Genomic DNA, 18981 nt, shown 5'->3' on the forward strand with positions numbered 1-18981 from the left:
CATTGTGCAAGTAAGGTGAAGGGGATGAATTATAGAAAAAGTCAAGCTAGACATTTAAACCATGGAGTCAAAGAGTTTAAAAAATTGTCAGGCGAACAGTTTTTAGTTGAAGGAGCAGCTCTTCTAGATTAGATAACTCTCAATTATACATGACATACTAATATATTCCATGTTGCTTTACAGGAATCATTTTTAAATTATGTGAAGAAGGCACTCTAATCAAACACAGTGTTTGATTAGCAGTTTTAATCTTGGATCTACTTTGAAGTGGGCAGTTTTTTTCTCTCTCTTCTCTTGATTGGACAGGTAAAAATCACTTTAAACACGGTTCATCTCAACCTTCCCGTCAAGGATCTCCTGTGCCAACTACTTGTCCTGAGACTCAGTGTCACAGTTTTCTTCAGGCCACACTGGTATTTTCAGAACACGGGGCATCTCAGTCAAAAAAAGAAGTCCTTTGACACCAAATTTAGACCCAAGAGCTCAGCTCACCAGTTAGGAGCCCTTGAATCTAATAAGTCAACAGCACCTTAATTAGATTCACTTATGTGGATTCATCCTGGTAATATAATAGCGTGACTGGTGCACATACCAATGGGTCTAGCTTGCAACTCTGCCATGGCATCCTCTTACTCACTCCTTTACAAAGCGGTAGATCAAATAATACATGTGTCTTTACCCCAGATAACCACAAGCCTGGAATCAACAGTGGCTTTGTTAGAACACTTTTTGCTGTTACCTCTGTGTTTCTGGGTTCATTGTGTTGTTTGACTCTAATGGACAACTGGGCAAACACAAATAACCTGACATCCCACAGATAATTCAAATGCAGCCATAATGCAGTGTGATGGGAGGAAAACATGCCCTGCAGTCAACAGAGTGAAAGGTAAATGTTTAGTTGTTACTGCCTGAGAGCAAAATAAAAAGCACTCACTATTCAGTAATGATGTTTAACAATCACACAAGGAAAGGAAAAAATCCATCATAGGAAGTAATAAGAAACTAATGACTCTGCTGACAGCCACCTCAGTACATCTCTACACATAATATTGCTTTATATTTGCTATTATGCTTAAATCTCTGAAAGCTGTACTCTTAATAGTAACACAGAGGATGAGGCAAGCTGAGCAAACGTAATATTCTTCAATTAATCTTTCTTAAATTACTCCTGGAAAGCTAATTGACAGGAATAATACACGGTTTGGCAGTCTACTGCCATCTAGTGCAGTGCTTAGTGACTACCAGCTTCATAAAGTGAACTACAGAACCTCTCCCTGCTGCAAGAGGTTTCCTTTGATTATGGTTTGCAATAACTGTGAGATTCACTGCTACTTCTTCATCCACATGAAATGGCTGTTCTTCAGTTCTCTTCCACAGAGGAACATCTCTATTCCCCAGAAGCCTTATGCACAGACACTGTGGTGTTTTGTTACAACCTAAGGAGCATTACGCTGTCTGGATGTATCGTTCCATTGGTATCTGAGTAAGGATGTGCAATTTGCTGCACATGCACATACAGAATATACTCTGCACACATTTTAAATCATCAGAAGCACATTTGGATTACAAAGGAAATATAATTCCACAATCTAAAAGGCAACTTTGATCTCCGAACATTCTAGGAGGAAGAAAATAACCATCTGTACAAAGATGTAGCCTAATGGATCAGTGAAACCCATGAAAGAAAAGAAATATGCTTCTACACACACTAAGTGAAGCTGCAACACTTTAACTCTGCTTCTTAACTCACTGTCTAAATCATTGGTCCTTCATTAATGTGAGGAGGCTACAGGTCTTTTGTAGAAGCACCAAAACAAACCTTAATGAGAAGCGGACGGAGCTCTCTGAGCTGATTTGTTGTCAGTGTTAAAGAATGAAGCCAATACATTTCATGTTCTTACAAGCTAGTCTCTTTGATGATAGCTCACTGTGATGGCAAAAGTAAACTCACCAGACCCGCAAATGACGTAGTGATGAACTCCTCCATCACCGTTGCCGGGGGTGACAGTATCCAAATACGTGCCGTAGCTTGGCAACAGTGCCCAAACAAAGGGCTCGCGGCTTGCGAGCTGATTTCTTGGCTGTGTTGAAGATGAGTGGACCTGGCAGCAGCCTTAATGAAAAAGTGGTCAAGCAAACTGGAGACCCAAGAGACCATCTCCATGTGTTTACCAATGCCCACGCCCCAGCAGGGAGTCCTGAAACAAGGCTATTGTCTGCCTTCAAGAAAGACACTCACACCAGGAAGGCTTACCTGGCAGGGAGAGGTAAGTCTGCTTGTACATTTATGATTAAAAGAAAACACCTCCAGAGTTTCAACCCTGAAATAAGAGAAGAGGTAAGGGGGTTTCCTAACATTTGCACATTATCTATTAGTTGGACTGCTGACTTTTGTAGACATATTGTATAGTCAATTGATTTTCTTTGAGGAGTCTCAAAATGTATGCTAGCTATAGTTTTCAAGGTGCATGGTACAAGAGCAGAAGGGAAAGAAGAAGGCTTCTCAGCTTTAAAGCATACACCTTGAACAGTCGATTTTAATTATTTAATTGAATTACAGACTTAATCTGGGGGTCCAGAGACATTACGAATAGATATTTTAATCCTAAAGAGCTGGAGCAGCTCAGGGCTCTGTGTGGACCTGAGTGCTCTTGAGATACCTCCAAGCAAACTCAATCCTAAAATCACCCAGCTTCACACTTTATAATCTTTGGTTTCAATAATGTTCAAACTCTTTACCTTGACATATGCAATAAACTAAGACAATAACTTCTCAAGCATATTGTCAGTAGAGGACTTGTACTACCACATGATTAAAACCCTTTACCTGATTGTTGCCCCTTGCTCGTTTCTAGATGACATAACTACAAATCACACATTGAAACTGAAAAAGCATACATTTAAGAAATAGTGTGATACATTCCATTTGAGGGTGGACTTTGAGAATAAATGATTTTTCACAGATTGAGACAGTGTCATGTTGGATGAAAAAATGTTTGCAATAACTGTCTTCCGCAGAGTGTTACAGCGAGGAAGGGAAGACCTTTGAACTGCGTCTTGTTCGAAAAATAAAGCAACAGCGAAGCGCTGATCCCACTTCTCGTCCGGAGTATCCATCCTCTCTTGGTGTGACAGAATTCACCAGGCGAGCCACGGAGGTAGCTTTGGGGAAGAGCGCTCGAGCTATAGTGGAGGATCGGGTAATATCAGCTGTACATGAGCACTGTAACTGATTGTAGACTCGACATTTATTCACGACTGGCGGAGTGGAGAGCAGGGCCGTCTTTCAATCAGAGGGTTGGTGGTTCAAACCCTGTCTCTGGCTCCGGTACCACTAGTTGCAAGTCGATGTGTCCTTGAGCAAGACACTTAACCCTGAAAATTGCTCCTGTAGCTGTGCCTGCGGTGTGATAGCATCTGAAATGTAAGTCGCTTTGGATAAAAGCGTCAGCTAAATGACTGTAATGTGATGTAATTCACGCCTTAGATTGAACAGCAGCAAACGCGAAGAGATTAAGCAGTAGCCTGTACTTAATCACCCAATCAATCAGCATCGTGCAGAGGAATATAATTATACAGTCATGGATTTATGTCCACCTTCATCCTCAGAATAAATCAGTACTCAAATGTTCATGTTAACAACTCAACTCTTGATGTTTCGTGACTTTTGTTGCAGGTGTTCGGTGTCCAAACACCTGGTTTTACCGCTGCTGTGCGTCTAGGGGCTGAACTCTTAAAACACTGGTATGACGTCTGTGCTGTTTGGTGCGGGCCGGTCTACCTCTCTTCCCCCTGTGATGGTAAGTGACACCTCACCTCCTCTTAATGCTGGTGCACATTAGATTATGCTCTTGAAACATAAATACCACTCTGCATGTATAGCTAATAATCCCAGTGTGGTGACTGCAACTGCATGCACTACTCGTTCATCCTGCATCATATTATGAACAACACTAGAGGATGACTTATGTATGCCACAAGTGAATTAATGATTGGCTAACAATGGACAGAAGCAGTATCCATAGCAACATATACTGTGTTATAGTTTGTTTTTCACTCACATTGGTGGCTCCATAAAGCAGCATTGATCTTGAGGAGTTTGTACAGCTTTAGGTCTCTAATATAATGTGTCGTCTTCTTGATCCTCACTGCAGACTCATTGGCTGGTATCTTCCAGGCAGCAGGGATTCAAGATATCCGTGAGTATTATTACTGGGATTACAAGCAGCGCGGCATTTGTTTGGAGAAGCTTCTGGAGGATCTGGCGAAGGCTCCGGAGCAAAGTGTTGTTGTTCTGTCAGCATCTGCCCACTATCCTACCGGAGCAGACCTCACTCAGAATCAATGGGCTCTGATTGCAAATCTCATCATGGTAACAGACATGTACATGTATGCCCTCTAACAAACATTGTCAAGTAGCTCCTCACTCCTACTTAGATCATTTGCTGTGTACTCTTTCAACAGAGGCGTAGGCTTTTCCCTTTCTTCTTGCTGCCTCCTCAGGCGCTCTGCTGTGGAGATTTAGAGCGGGGTGCCTGGCCTGTTCAGTACTGTGCATCGCAGGGGATGGAGCTCCTCTGTGCTCAGTCGTTCTCCCACTGCTTTGGACTATATGGTGAGTAGGTGATGCTAGGAATACCACTCAATTCATGTGTTTCACCCTATGGCCATGGGCCAAAATGAGCGCATGCATCAAAACATGATCTGTGACGTTACATCTGTATTGCCCCGAGCTGTTCGAATATTAAAAGAAACTACAGAATGTCAAGTTGAATTCTTATGCCAGAAAATGTATGCTTAGTTTCTACGGAGTCACAGTTACCTTTCAGTTTGGAGCTTTATACAGAGAAAACCTCTTAAAGTGATCACGTCTGGCCGAGTCGAATGATCACTAGTGATCACTATAATCAATTTCTACTGGATTATCAACATATGGGACATTTAATGCCTTTATTTAATTGTGATAGTGGAGAGAGCCGGGTAATGTGGGGCAAGAACATCTGCTTCTTGGGACTACAGATGAAAAATAGCCTCTTGGCTAACTCTGGCGCATTTACAGCAATGTTTTTATTAATGTGCACTGTCCCTTATCAAATAAACCAATAAATAAAATAAGAAAGTAGGGAAATGACATGCAGCAACCGGTCCTGCTAGAAAGCTGGTAATTGAATCGGAGGCTCACTGCTTAGGGCATTCGAGCCCATGGTGTCGTCTATCAGGTCGCCCCATATTGAGAGGAACATCAGCTTATGTCTGTAATGCTTGGTGAATATTCACTTGCTCAGAACTGAGTGCTGTATTTCATTTTCAAAAGTGTCCCTCTTCAACTTAATTTTCAATAGCAGAAGCATAAGAGAAAGTGAGCGCAACGTTACACTACTACTGCTGGAACACAGTGTTTCTTCACATCAGACTCATCTTCTACTTCCTCTTCGCAAGGTGAGGCTGTCGGGCACCTTCTGTGCGTCTTAAAGCAGAACTCCCTCCTGTTTTCCATGGAGTCTCAAGCTGACAAAATAGTGAGGTCGCTCTGGGCCCAGCCATCCGTAGGAGGAGCACATGTTGTTGCCACAGTGCTCAGTAACCCAGCCCATCTTGTTGAATGGTGAGTAACGCTCCATTATAATGTATAATCTAGCATTTAAAGAATGCTGCATGGGCGGCCACATTGCTGCTGTATCAGTAGATGTCCATAGCGATGGCTGGACTGTTTCAGCCCTTCCCACAGGCATGCAATGCTTCAAAAAGTTCAACTGGTGATGACATCCTTCATTTACAAAATGCACCTTTTGCTCAATGGATCTTTCATGTTTTGCAAATCCGGAATTATATGCTTTAGATATAATTTCCCAAATGCTGTCCACCTTTTCTGTTTCCCAGGAAGGGAGAAGTAAAGTGCATTGTGGAGAGATGTATGCTGATCAGAGAAATTTTGAGAGACAGGCTGAGGCTTTTGGGAACTCCGGGTTGCTGGGACCATCTGACTCAGCAAAGTGGACTCTACTGTTTTACAGGCTTGAATGGTGAGTTTCTGCCATGTTGGACTTTTGTCAGTGTTATATAATATGCACTTATTGCACTGAATCAATTTGAATCAATATTCATGATTTCCGTGCCATCAAAGGGATTTGATTAATCCCTCATAAACTTTGTTAATGTTACCGAATTACATGAATTGCTGTAATGCATTTGTACATTAACATTTTGTTTAAATACTTCATTTCCGTCCATGATATGATAAATACAGATGTGCTTTCTCAATTCTTCTTGTTTTTTGTTTTAGATCAACAGGTAGAATTTTTGTCTCAGAAGAGACACGTGTATCTGCTCCCCAGTGGCTGTCTAAACGTGAGTGCAATCAACAGTGGTAACTTGGACTATATCGTCGAGTCCATTCATCTGGCTCTGACCACTTCCTTCTGACCATGTGGCTTTCGGTCAAGCACTACAATCAGTGTCAAAGGGGCTTTTCAGTCTGACTGAAATTCTCATTTAAATCAAACCTTTCATGTGTCACAGTTTCAAGATTACTGTTATTACAATTGTAGGTTCAGCTATTGCAAAGTACATCTGGTAAACATACAGAAAAATGTAGACCAACATATGATTGCTTCTTGAATCATCCCGGCCTTTTCATGACAGAGGAGCAATCTATCCAACTATAAAGCAAGGAAGCGAGTCTGTGTTCTTGGCTTATCTCGAGAACGGCTCATCTGATCCACTTCACGCTTGGAGGGTGTATTACTTTGGTGTAGTACTTTGATAAGTTTGGTGCAATTTCGACACACGACACATTCAATATTTATAAACTTTGAATAAACAAGTGAACAGCGCTCTGTGCAGCAGCGGGGGCTCTCCCCTGTTTGAAAATGATCACAGCTAATTTCCAAACAGGCATTATTTGGATAAACCCACCACGTATTGGGAATCAAAATGGTTACTTTCTCGCATGGAAACATATTATAACCTAATAAAGTGACATATTGACAGTATACTGCAAATGTTCTTTCTTAAGACAGACTTTTAAGACCGCTCAGCAGAAAGTCCTGCATCAGCAGAGTGAACTTAAATGTACTTTACGTCTGTTCAAGATGGAGCTTTCAATTTATAATGCTGGAAAGTTAAATTAATAATAATTCCTCGTATTTTATTTACTATATATTTTGTTTGTAAAAATCTGAATCTGCAAAGCAACTAACATTCGACTGTCAGGTAAATGGATTATAGTATTTTTAAATGCTTTGGTATTCTTTTGTAAGTTATTTTGGGGTACAATGAGTTAGAATAGTAACATAATTCAATATTTTTCAAATCCAAACATCATAATCAATCTATGGCTGTTTGGGGCCCTTTTAGTCGGGTCTCCAGGCGGTTGCCCACCTTGTCTCAAGGTAAAGTCTGCCCCTGGTGTGTTTTCCTGAACCAGAGTCTTCACTTCACTGGTGTTTCTCCCCGTGAGTAGCCGCAACTTGGGTTTGTGATGCAACTACTACTGCCATGGCAGCTGAGGACCCGAGAAAGCACAGAGTCGAGTGGGAAGTTGTTTGTTTGAGCTGTTCTCGAGAAAGCTGCGAGCAGCAACAGCACAGGCCAAACATTCGGCCTGTGCTGAATAGGCTTCTTTTTTTCTTTTTTTTTAAACGGGCACTGCACTAGTCATAAACAATTGTAACAGAGACCAGGCTGTGATGGCTCTTCAGGTGAGATATTAGTATGGGATGTAGTCATGCGTCCTGTGTGTGGTATGTACAGTACAGGAGCTCAGCCATAGCTAAAATAATATAACAGTGGAGTAATATTTGTGTTTAGATTTTGTTACTTTACCTGCTTTTGTCTGCAGCAAATATTGCTGTCACTCCAAGGTTTACAGGCTTACATGTATAGACATATATATTTACACTTTTGACACAGCTGGGTACGCTTTGTCTCCTATTGTTTAATCCGTACACAAATGTAAAATTAAATGTAAAAATATTAATTTGCAGTTTTTGAGGGTTTGTTTTTGTATGGATTCATGGTGAAATTTGTAAGATCTGGCCACGTACTCCAAAGAAGTATAGGGGGCAGCATTTCACCTCTACAACTGGGTCCATGCAATCTAAAGTTACTGTCATCAGTTATTTTAAAAAAGCCAACTACTAACTTACAGCAAGGCAAGAATATGCAAAACTCAATCAAACTGTTGAAACTCTGAGAGACGGTCGAAATAACACTGCTGTAATATTCACGTGTGGCTTTGGCCTGTAGTTGATATTAAATCCTAAGTGGCAGAAACGAGAAAAGAACCCACAACCTCTCCTGCTGGGTGCTGCAGTGACTCTATTGCCTCTCGATGTACAAGTGGTATTACAGTTCAGGAAAGGCCGCGGCTAGCTGGTTAGCGTGCTCATTTCAGTAGATCTTTCATTTGTCTTTGACATAATGTTAACAGCGTTATTTCTTTACATTCTGTTGATATTGTTAGTTCAATTGTTTTATGTTTGAGAAATTCTGGCCACAGTGCACCTTTAAACAAAGGAGAAACAAACAAATGTTAGAATGGTATCGATCTTCTAACTTAGCTCTTGGCAAGAACGTGACTAAGTGTATTTCCCATAATGTCAAACTATTCATTTACATATGTAGTGGACATGTCATTTATATGTTAATGTCATGAATGTTTGTGAGTCGTTATATATTAAACTAACATCAATGAAGGTATATTACGTTTGTGCGCTCCGTTTACCTGTAGAAGACCACCAGACCACTTACTAGTGAGATCTATTTAATATAAGGTGAATTAAGAGCTTACCAGGGCCAATGGGAAACCTTTAGAGGGAAAGGCCTTGTTCAAACAGCATATATTGGTTACTGCCTTCAAATAAAAGGATTAAATAAGGATCCTATAGAAAACCCATGCATTCACAGCAGATCTCAGCTGCTTTTATAATTTAACTGGGTTGAAGGCCATCCATTACACTGTGATTTTAATGGACTCAGAAGCTCATTCAGTGAGTGACTAAGGGTGCCTCGGTGTTCTACTGAACAACTCAGGTGTTTTGTTCCAGTAGTCTGATTTTTTAGATGTGGTTTTTTGATTTAGCATCTTTCTGATGTTATTCATGTCTCAAATGAAATTTTATGTTATGTATTAGTTGTAAATGTGTTTTCTGTCTGTTGTGTACTGTGTAAACTATGTCTATTGTTGTCTGTATGAGTCGATTTGGTGGAAAATGAGTTTCCCCACGGGGGATTAATAAAGCTTTCTAATCTAATCTTGCTGAGTAAATATATATGTTTGATGTAGGTTAGTCCCTGATTATATCCAAATATCAAAAAGGTAGGGCTAGGCAATATCAATATTGTATTAATGTTCTGATTTGAAACTAGATATTGTCTTAGATTTTGAATATCGTAGTAAGTATTGTATTTAATTTGTTTTAAAGGCTGAATTACAGTAATTGATGTAATTTACTGAATTTACCTGACTGTTCTATTATTTACAGACTTAGTCATTATATCCACATTACTGATGATGATGATGATGTGTAAATAATTTGTGAAAGCCCCGATGATCAACCCAACAATACTGTCGAAATACCGATAAAGTATTCAGTAAAAAATATTGTGATTTATGAGTTTCTCAATATTGCCCCGCCCTATTCCCAGGTCAGTATGACATATGTTTATTAATTATTTCCTCATATAACAAATGTCTTCTCATCAACCAGGTTTGTGACTCAGTGAAGGACTGCAGTATCAATACCTTCATATCTGACTGCCAAAGTGGCAGACTGATCAAATTAGAGAAACGAGAAGCCAAAAGATTTTTATTTAAATCATTTCATATAAAAAACAATGTACTTGATGCTGCAGGTTTAAGAGGTCGGGTGCGTCCCACAGAGCAACCTTTACTCTGAAAAGAGTTGTATTTGAATTGGATTACTTGGGGTTTATCCTGCCAAACAATGTTTTTAGAAACATTTCCTTTCAACTGAGAAGCATTTTCAAATGATGTGAACGTATTGTAAAGCAAATGACTGCTCGTCTGGAAACATTAATGAGTAATTCCCTCTATCATGCAGGTCTGTGTGGACACACTTTTTTGGAAAACATGCTGCTTTTATATAACTAACTTTATACCCTCTTTTCATTTGAGAGATATCACACCCTTTGTACTGGATACTGTGCAGTTCTGAGAAACAGATTGCCACAAAGTATTTAATGGAGGCAGTGTGCTCGCTCTTTTCATTTCAGTGACCCTGGGTAAGCAACGAGGATAATCAACATCCACCATCATAGAGAGTCTGAGCCATTAGATGCTGTTTGGAGCCCTTTGATTTGCATCCGAGTGTGAATTTTCAAGTTTGTGATTAGTTGTTTACATGCATCCTAATATTCCACATGCTTTTATCCCTGCATACATGAATAAAGGCGATTGCCTAAATACAAATATTAACAAGAAAACTGGAATTACTCGGTCTACAAAAGTCTAAAGCAATGGGAGAAAGGTGTTGCTTGCCTTCCAGTTAATATCAGTATTACCCATTACATCACATTACAGTCATTTAGCAGACGCTTTTATCCAAAGCAACTTACAGTTCAGATCCTATCACACCGTAGGCACAGCTACGGGAGCAATTTTGGGGTTAAGTGTCTTGCTCAAGGACACATCGACATGCGACTAGCGGAGCCGGGGATCGAACCACCGATACTCTGATTGAAGGACGGCCCTGCTCTTCACTTAGTCACAGTCGCCCTCGTTTGTTATCATATTCATATTACAAACAAGACTGCATCACTACTGAATTGAGTACCCTAGAAATATGTTCATATACCTTTAACACTGTGGATTTATGCATTTTATCAGAAATAAACTTGAAATGCTTTTCTTAAACACTGGTTAGACAACAGAACCCACGATTTGGACGTGACATTTTTTGGTACCACTTTCTAATAGGTTTTAGTTCAGACTGAAACTGACATTCCCATCAGCCTCGACTGTACGTTCTGAAAAGCAGTCTGTCTTGACATACTAGGAGATAAATAACATAACACTGTTCTCTGTCATCTACCCCTGATGTTAACACAGACTCTGAAGGAGTAATCCCACGGCAGATAGCAGTCTAAATGACTATACAAACAGTTAGCTTTGTCTTGTGTGAGCAGATCTCTAGATTGTCACAGCAAGATGACAATCAAGGCAGTAAATTAAGGACACATGGGTCCACTCAGTGGACACACGGCGGCCTTTCGTTACCACAAGAGTAAATGATTTAAGGTGTGTTCATCTGCTGGCCTAGGCATTTAGTGCACTTGGACACAGAAAAAGTATATGCTGATTGACAGTGATCAATGATTAGCCATACTGACTCATACTGAGTAAACAAACGCGATTGACTTCAAACAAAAATAATCTATATTACTTATTTTCTGTCAAATTATTCCCTGGACACAATCATTTCAAGTGGATAAATAATACAGGAATGTCTTGAACCGTATAATCCTCTGTAATAATAGTAATTATGAATAGTGCATGTTATTTGACTAACCTCTAAAATACTATTGACAGGACGTGGTCATATTCAAGAACGATTATGTCAGTTTCCATATTAGCCATTTCACATAGTGAGACCATTTTTAAAACTTGACGTCACTGTAAGAAATTACCTGTTTGTAACCCCTAATCTTATCATAACAGTCTCATGAAACTTTAGGATTGGTATCTGATAATAAGACAGTTTCTGAGGAATTTACAGAAAAGATGCGTTTGTCATCCGATTGCCAAAAAATGCAATTCTTGCAGAAATCTCCAAATATCGAATGTTTTTAAAACCAAATCACAGCATTTGTGTCTTAATTTGATGTTTTGAAGGGATTTCTGACTACTTTTATTAATTTTTAGGGTGGTCAAAAATGATTGACTTTTGCACCAAATCTGTTTAACAAAAAGTATCAATCCAAAATTGCTGTAACAACTTTTGATACATAAATGAGCACCGGAATGCCATCATTTACTTACATCATGATGTATACCACTTCTATGTGGCATACACTTCCTAAAGATCCTTTGCCCCCCTCTCAAATAGACAAAAATGTCCCATTGCACTGGATAAAATAAACAAATTGAAAGCTTTGACCTGCTCATGGGCATCATGAACATCCATTACAGTTTTCATTTCCTTTTACATTAGAGTAAAAGTCAGGGGATCACCAACGTCAGTAAAGACTTCAGTCCCAACCAACCAACTGATGACAAAAACAAAACAAAGCTATATGTTACATGAGAACAATCAGATGCCTGGCGCTACACCAGCAGTGTGTGTTCACCATAATAGCATGATGAAATGACAACACTATGGGAGTTAAGTCAGATTTAGAGTAGATACCACAGGATAGATTCACATACATGTTTATCCCCCAAACACAGGCAGTGAAGGTTGAATTATTCAACGCCAATGTAAAGCTGTAAGCACAGTAGCAACACACCATGGTGACTCATCACATCGTCCTCTTTATTTCTCAGGGATTGAAGTTTTGTTTTCTCACACTGTGTGTTTGACCTTTGAGAAAAGCTCCATCTGAACACTGTCTCTGAGGAGCTCTCAACATTCAGAGGTACTTGTTTAATTGCCTGTTTAATTGCTTTTGGGATTGTTCACAAGTTCTTCAGGTGTAAGATGTTTTTGTCCACGCGCGTCAGATAAGAGAGAATGAGGACCAGATGGAAAACAGCATCAATACTCCCAAAGTTTTAGAAAGCAAAGTTACACAAAAGGCCAATCTGAAGTATTGTACCGTCGTTTTGAAGTTAAGGATTTTATCTTTTTTTTTTCCATTCATAGATTTTGTACTGACATCTCGTGTGAATTCTGTCAGCCAGTAGCGCGTTGTCTTGTCTTTGTACAAAATGACACAGCTGCTGGTCATATCTGGTCAAATGTTGTTACTTAAATGCAGTGGTGCACAGTACTAAGTACACTTATTTGAGTGCAGTGCTGATACTGTACAATTTCATCAGTATATAAAGTAATCAAAATTACCAGCTGCAACATTGAAGTTATGAACACATTAATGCATAAGCAATTACAACCCTCTTCTGTTGTAAATGCTATTCTAAAATGGGCCGTTCTCCATTCTTATACATTTGGTACTTTGAGTTTATTTTGATGCTAATACATTTGTAGCAAAATTCTGAATGCAGGACGTTTACTTGTAACAGAGTATTTCTACACTGTAGTTGTCACGGGGCATGGTGGAGGACTCAAATGCAGACCAGGCAGAGTAGCGTGAAGAAGGTATCTTTAATGAAGAACATCAACTTACAGGACACGATAAAGAATCCATGGATGAGACAAGAGACGAGGGGGTTAAATCCAGCAGGGTGGGCAGTGAGACGGGAGTAGGACAAGCCGAACGGGCGGGTAGACAATACAAGGATCTGGCAAGGAGTGACTGAGGGGCAGGAGTTTAAGTAGAGGGAAGAACAGGTAAGAAGAGTTGTGCTGATGAGGGGGAAGTGCTTGATTACTGATCAGAGGCAGGTGAAGGGAATTAGGCTGAGGGAGTGACTGACAGGTAGAGTGGAGTAACACAGACATACAGAACACAGAGGCAAAGCCTAATCGTGACAGTAGTATTGCTGCTTTTACTAAGTAAAAGATCTGAGCACTTCTTTTTAAATGGTGGGCAAAAACACACCTTTTTTTTAAATCAACATTCTGCTAGTTAGCTCAGACTCTAGAGAAATGAGGCATAATGTCAAACAGGAAGACTGCAGCCGCACAGCATGTACAGTCTGAGCTTGAGAACATGCATTAAGAGAGGACTCTGCAAACACTTTACACAGCCAGAGACACGGAAATAACCACAATGATGTAGTGAGCTGTGTGCTGTTGTTAGATGTTTTGTCACAGTTACATAAATGAATGAATGAATGAACAAAAAACATGCTTGTTCATGTACCATAGCATATACAAGATGTCGAATCACAGTAAACCCCTCCTAAAAAATCCTTGAAATATCTGACAGATGTCAGAGCCTGTAGTGAGCTGGAAATGACGATTTCACTCCGCTGAAGCTCACCTTAAAAATTCAAGGAGAGCATGAATAGTCCTTTTCAACAATAATAGAGCATGTGCCTGCACATTTCTTCTGTAGTTATCTTCATCCTCCATTTCTTCCTTTTCTTTGCTTGAGAAGAAATTCCTTTTATGCCATTACTATCATTCTTTAAAGCTTCTAAAAGAGGACCTTGGTTTGGAGGGACAGAAGATGAATCGTTTCCAAATAAATCATTTGACATTTACAATTTTTTTACACAAACATTTTTGAGTCTCACTCAAACGACGCATTTTATTCACAAAGGTGAGTGTGAACTTTAATTTATTTGTGGTTGTTGTGTTGCATTTCCATTTGCTCCGTGTTTTGACTTCTTCCGAAAAGCTCTCGAAAAAGTGGTGGCTTTCCTCTGTCTTAACAGATCCTGCTGACAGGGCACTGGCTATATGATTGGCTGCATGCCGGAGAAAGAGTGAGGAGAGTTAATCTACTGATTACAACAAATCTCTTGTATCTTTAAATGAATGTGGCGAAGGCACAGACACACTGAGTACAACTTCCACTGTGAATGTCACATCAGGCTCGCCTTTAACAGGCCTGGTCATCTGGCTTCACACAAGGCTATTGATTCACAATCGTGCCAGCATATAGCTGGAGAGAGTCAGTTTGCACAAATGAAACACCATGCCTACGGAGCTACAGCTCTGATTGTCCTCCTCACAAAGGCTACTCAACATTAAGACATCACCTCACCTCCTTATCAGTCTGCCCCTCGGCCCCTTTTACAAATATTTGAGACCGGTGAAGGAGGATAGTTCAAACATTAGAGCCACTACAGCAGTGAGCTCAGATAGCTCTGTGACCTTTTGGGCATGCATAAGGGTGCTTGTCATGAGAATCACAACTGACATTAATATATTGATGGTTCCTCTGTATTTCTCACAAAAATAATAATAGTAATGCTTATCAGCTGGTCAGGCATTGTGCACTATTTCATAGCAGTCCCTAGTGAAGAATATATAGTGAGACCATAGAGGAATAAAATACAGAAATTAAAAATGAAAAACCTATATAAAACTATATAACCTATATAAATAGCTTTTGTTTATGTCAATGAGGTGTATAGTACATGTTTTTCCATTGATTCTATGCAGCCTATCTACCACGGAGACACGTGCGTCAGAAGCTCCTTCAGTCATTAGAGCTGTCCGTCTGATTTAAAGGCAGATATAAAAGAGAGCCATGCCCGTCACCCACCTGTTGATCGCCAGGTAACACGCGATTAACGCTTAAAACATTGCCACATAAGTAATTGCAATTCAAATCAATACTGATACATGAGAGGTTCCCGCGTCAGCGCTGCTCAGAAACCATGTGAGTTGGTCTGTGTGAGAAGCGCGCATCTCTGCCAGAGGCGCACAGGGGCTCCGCGCTTTATCTCTCCGGCAATCATATTCTGCTTCTGAAAACTGAGAACCAACACACGGTAGGTGTGATACTTTTTTTGTATCCAATTCCAAACGCGAAATGTGTATGTTGTCTAGCCTACATTTAGCCTAACTAAAAGTCAGTGCAGCACATATTTGAGTGGAAAAGAGAAAGATGGAGATGAAGCAAACAAATGCGTCAATTCGGAATCATTTCATTTGAAAACGCTTTTCTTATTCGAGTATGCTTGAGTTTAGATGATTGGTATTCTTTATTGGTGAATATTGTTTTAATGCCTCGATGGTTGTTCAACTAAACTGTTTACATGTATTTATTCATCCTGCTTGAAGGGATATGCCTATACGGTATAGTGTTGAAACCAATTCATTAAAAAAAAGCGTAATATAGCCTATTGTTTTCAGAATCATTAGATTCTTTGAATGACGAGTTTGTAAATCAAATGTACCAGTTTCCTCTGTCTGACTAGTTATGCTGTATACATGCATTGTATAGTTTATTGTCTACATATCTGATATCGCGTCAGTTGTGCTGCTGAGCCTCCTGCATGTGCGACGCTATAATGTCTGAAAGTGATTTCAGATTTCTTTTTGCCATTATCGTGACGTAAAATCAGAGGGAGCATTTATAGAGACCATAGTTTTGAGATAACATAAGAAATAGCTACAAAAACCTATTTACAAAACTGCACATGTGATCCTGAGTCGGTTGTTACAGATAAGTCGTCTAACAAGAAACACAATGTTTTGGTAACAATTCAATTAATCTTATTCACCTTGAGACATGGTGTAATATCTCTTCTTTACTTGTAACATTAATAATTTTGATTAACTGTCATCTGGAGAATTGTGGATGGTTGAATCGTTGTTTTGTCTCTTTTTTGTCAATTCTTTCAAACACAGTCTCGATCTGAACGGTAAATTTAAAATGCAACAAGTCTTTGCAAAGTGTGCCACCGCTGAGTGAGTCTGCTCAACATTTATGCACTAATCTTCTATTTTCTCATACAGTCATGTTGCCACAATATGTCCTTTATATGTCTCCAGCTGAGCTAAATATCATTGCATTGAATCGATGTAAATTGTAGACAATACCCTCTGTGCTGTGCACATACACCCTGCACATGTAGAGTGCATAGATAATAGCCCATGGTAGCAGATCTGAGTCACGGAGCAGAGTTTGCTTTGATATTCATTCATGTTTCTGTTCTGAAAATCTAATGAAATAACTAAAAAGGACCGATACCTGTCTCATAGTGGAAGACAATAATGTCATTTAAGACTTACAAACTTATCATTTAGTTCAGTGATATTCCCTTTGGAGCTATACAGGACTGCAAATTGTGTCATCACAAAGACAAGAATTATAAGCAGCCAGAAGAATTTGTTCACTAAACAGTAGATCTTATCAGCATTCAAAAAGGGACATCTGTATAAACGTGTCTATGCAGTAGAAGTTATGTTCATCAGTCATTCAGTTTATTCTTGGGCTTGGCATTGATGTTTCACTGCATGTGGTTGAATCCCTGCACTGTATTTGATTGTATTCATGATTTCACCCCTCCAACGTCGACATTAGCCCTTTGGGATGGAGGGCACAGGCAGCGGCTGGGCAGCTGAGCTCACCCCCCCGTGCGTGATGCATGAGGTGAATGGCAATGACACCAGTCAGGTCTTTGAGGTGGCGCTGCAGAACGGCTCCTCCAAGCGCAGCCCCCAGTTTGTGGGTGTAGAGCTGTTGCAGTCCTTCAAGCTGCTCATCATTCCCTGCTACACCCTGGTGGTTCTGGTGGGCGTCTTCGGCAACTACCTGCTCCTCTATGTCATATGCCGCACCCGTAAGATGCACAACGTCACCAACTTCTTCATTGGGAACCTGGCCTTCTCTGACATGCTGATGTGTGCCACATGTGTCCCCTTCACACTGGCGTACGCCTTCAACCCACACGGCTGGGTGTTTGGCCGCTACATGTGCTACCTGGTGTACCTCATCCAGCCTGTGACGGTCTACGTGTCGGTCTTCACTCTCACTGCTATTGGTGTGGACAGGTAAGGACTGTGGACAGACTGTTATGAACTGTTATGAAATAATAGGTTACACATTCACAGTCATTATCTCTTTTTGCACAAAATTGCAGAGGCAGATCAAATACGAAAGAACCTGGATGCAGTGGATTTTTATGCCAGCTCTGAAAATAATTTAGCTTACACTCAGAGTTTGTAGGACGACATTTATTTTCCTAAGTCTTCCTGGAATTATCTAATGTAAGTTCTGAACTGTATTGTAATTATGTCAATGATCGTCAATGTTTTGTAAGCTTGGTCAGTGAGTGCATTGTTATTTGACTCTTTGAAAAGGGAATGGTATCTTTTAGAAGACTACAGATCTTCTACAGCTCTATACCGATATTGTGTAATAACCCCTTTCTTTGAGTTTTTCCATCTGTAAATCCTTTTTACACTAAGTTGTGTGCCAGAACCCCAAATCCTGCTTTCTCTGTTCACCATGGATACAGGGATGATCTAATCTAACTCTGGTAAAAACAAATGCAGGTGAATCTCTACTCTGTTTCTTCATAGGTACTATGCCACAGTTCATCCTTTGAAAAAGCGCATCTCAGTCTTGGCGTGCACCTACCTTCTGTCTGGGATCTGGCTGCTGTCCTGCGGTCTGGTGGCTCCAGCTGTGGCTCACACGTACCATGTGGAGTTTAAGAATGAGGGCTTCACCATCTGCGAGGAGTTCTGGATGGGCCAGGAGAGGGAGCGGCTGGCCTACGCGTACAGCACTCTCTTCATCACCTACGTCCTGCCTCTCTCGGCGCTCTGCATCTCGTACCTGTGCATCTCTGTCACACTGCGGAACTGTGTCGTCCCCGGCCACCACACCCAGAGCCAGGCAGCGGCTCAGCGCGTGCGCAAACGCAAGACCTTCCGCCTGGTGAGCCTGGTGGTGGCAGCATTTGGCGTCTGCTGGATGCCAATCAGTGTGTTCAATGTGCTGCGTGACATTGACATTGACCTGATTGATAAGCGGTACTTTCTGCTCATTCAGCTGCTCTGTCACCTGTGTGCAATGAGCTCCTCGTGCTGTAATCCTTTCCTCTACGCCTGGCTACACGACCGCTTCCGCGCTGAGCTCCGCAAAATGTTTAAATGCCGCCGTCGCATTGGAATCTCGGGCAATAACGGTGCCACCGCCAGCGTGGTTTTGTGAAGCTCCTTGTGTTTTGGGCTACTGTTGGTTAATCCTTGCTTCTTTGGACAGAAAAGGGCAGCCACATTATGAGTACCATAATTCAGTAGCCCAGTGTTAAAACTGCTGTTTGCCAATACGCTAAGAGTACTCCACCACTTTAGCACTGGCCTCTTATAACATTGTAGGACTCACAATGGACCGTTTGAAAAAAGGATCATGATCAATGTAGCAGAACCAGATATCTTCTCTTTTACTCACATTCTTCTTGTGAAAACCTGGCACCTACATTTCCCACAA

General features: G+C 40.6%; 2 protein-coding genes across 2 annotated transcripts; both read left to right on the forward strand.

Moving 5' to 3' along the window:
• Positions 1-2092: 2092 nt before the first annotated feature.
• On the forward strand, positions 2093-6423 carry got1l1 (glutamic-oxaloacetic transaminase 1 like 1; the record flags this gene model as incomplete). Its single annotated transcript, XM_079161522.1, has 8 exons — positions 2093-2267; positions 3019-3200; positions 3677-3800; positions 4155-4372; positions 4465-4615; positions 5440-5605; positions 5881-6023; positions 6284-6423. The coding sequence occupies 8 exons, from the start codon at positions 2093-2095 to the stop codon at positions 6421-6423; spliced, it is 1299 nt and encodes a 432-aa protein (XP_079017648.1).
• A 10650-nt stretch (positions 6424-17073) lies between these two features.
• prlhr2a (prolactin releasing hormone receptor 2a) lies at positions 17074-18702 on the forward strand (the record flags this gene model as incomplete). Its single annotated transcript, XM_079161518.1, has 2 exons — positions 17074-17534; positions 18066-18702. 2 exons carry the CDS (start codon positions 17074-17076, stop codon positions 18700-18702), a joined length of 1098 nt encoding a protein of 365 aa, XP_079017644.1.
• Positions 18703-18981: the final 279 nt, after the last annotated feature.

This window comes from Pholis gunnellus (assembly GCF_910591455.1).
Source record: "Pholis gunnellus genome assembly, chromosome: 6".
In the NCBI taxonomy this organism is placed as follows: Eukaryota; Metazoa; Chordata; class Actinopteri; order Perciformes; family Pholidae; genus Pholis; species Pholis gunnellus.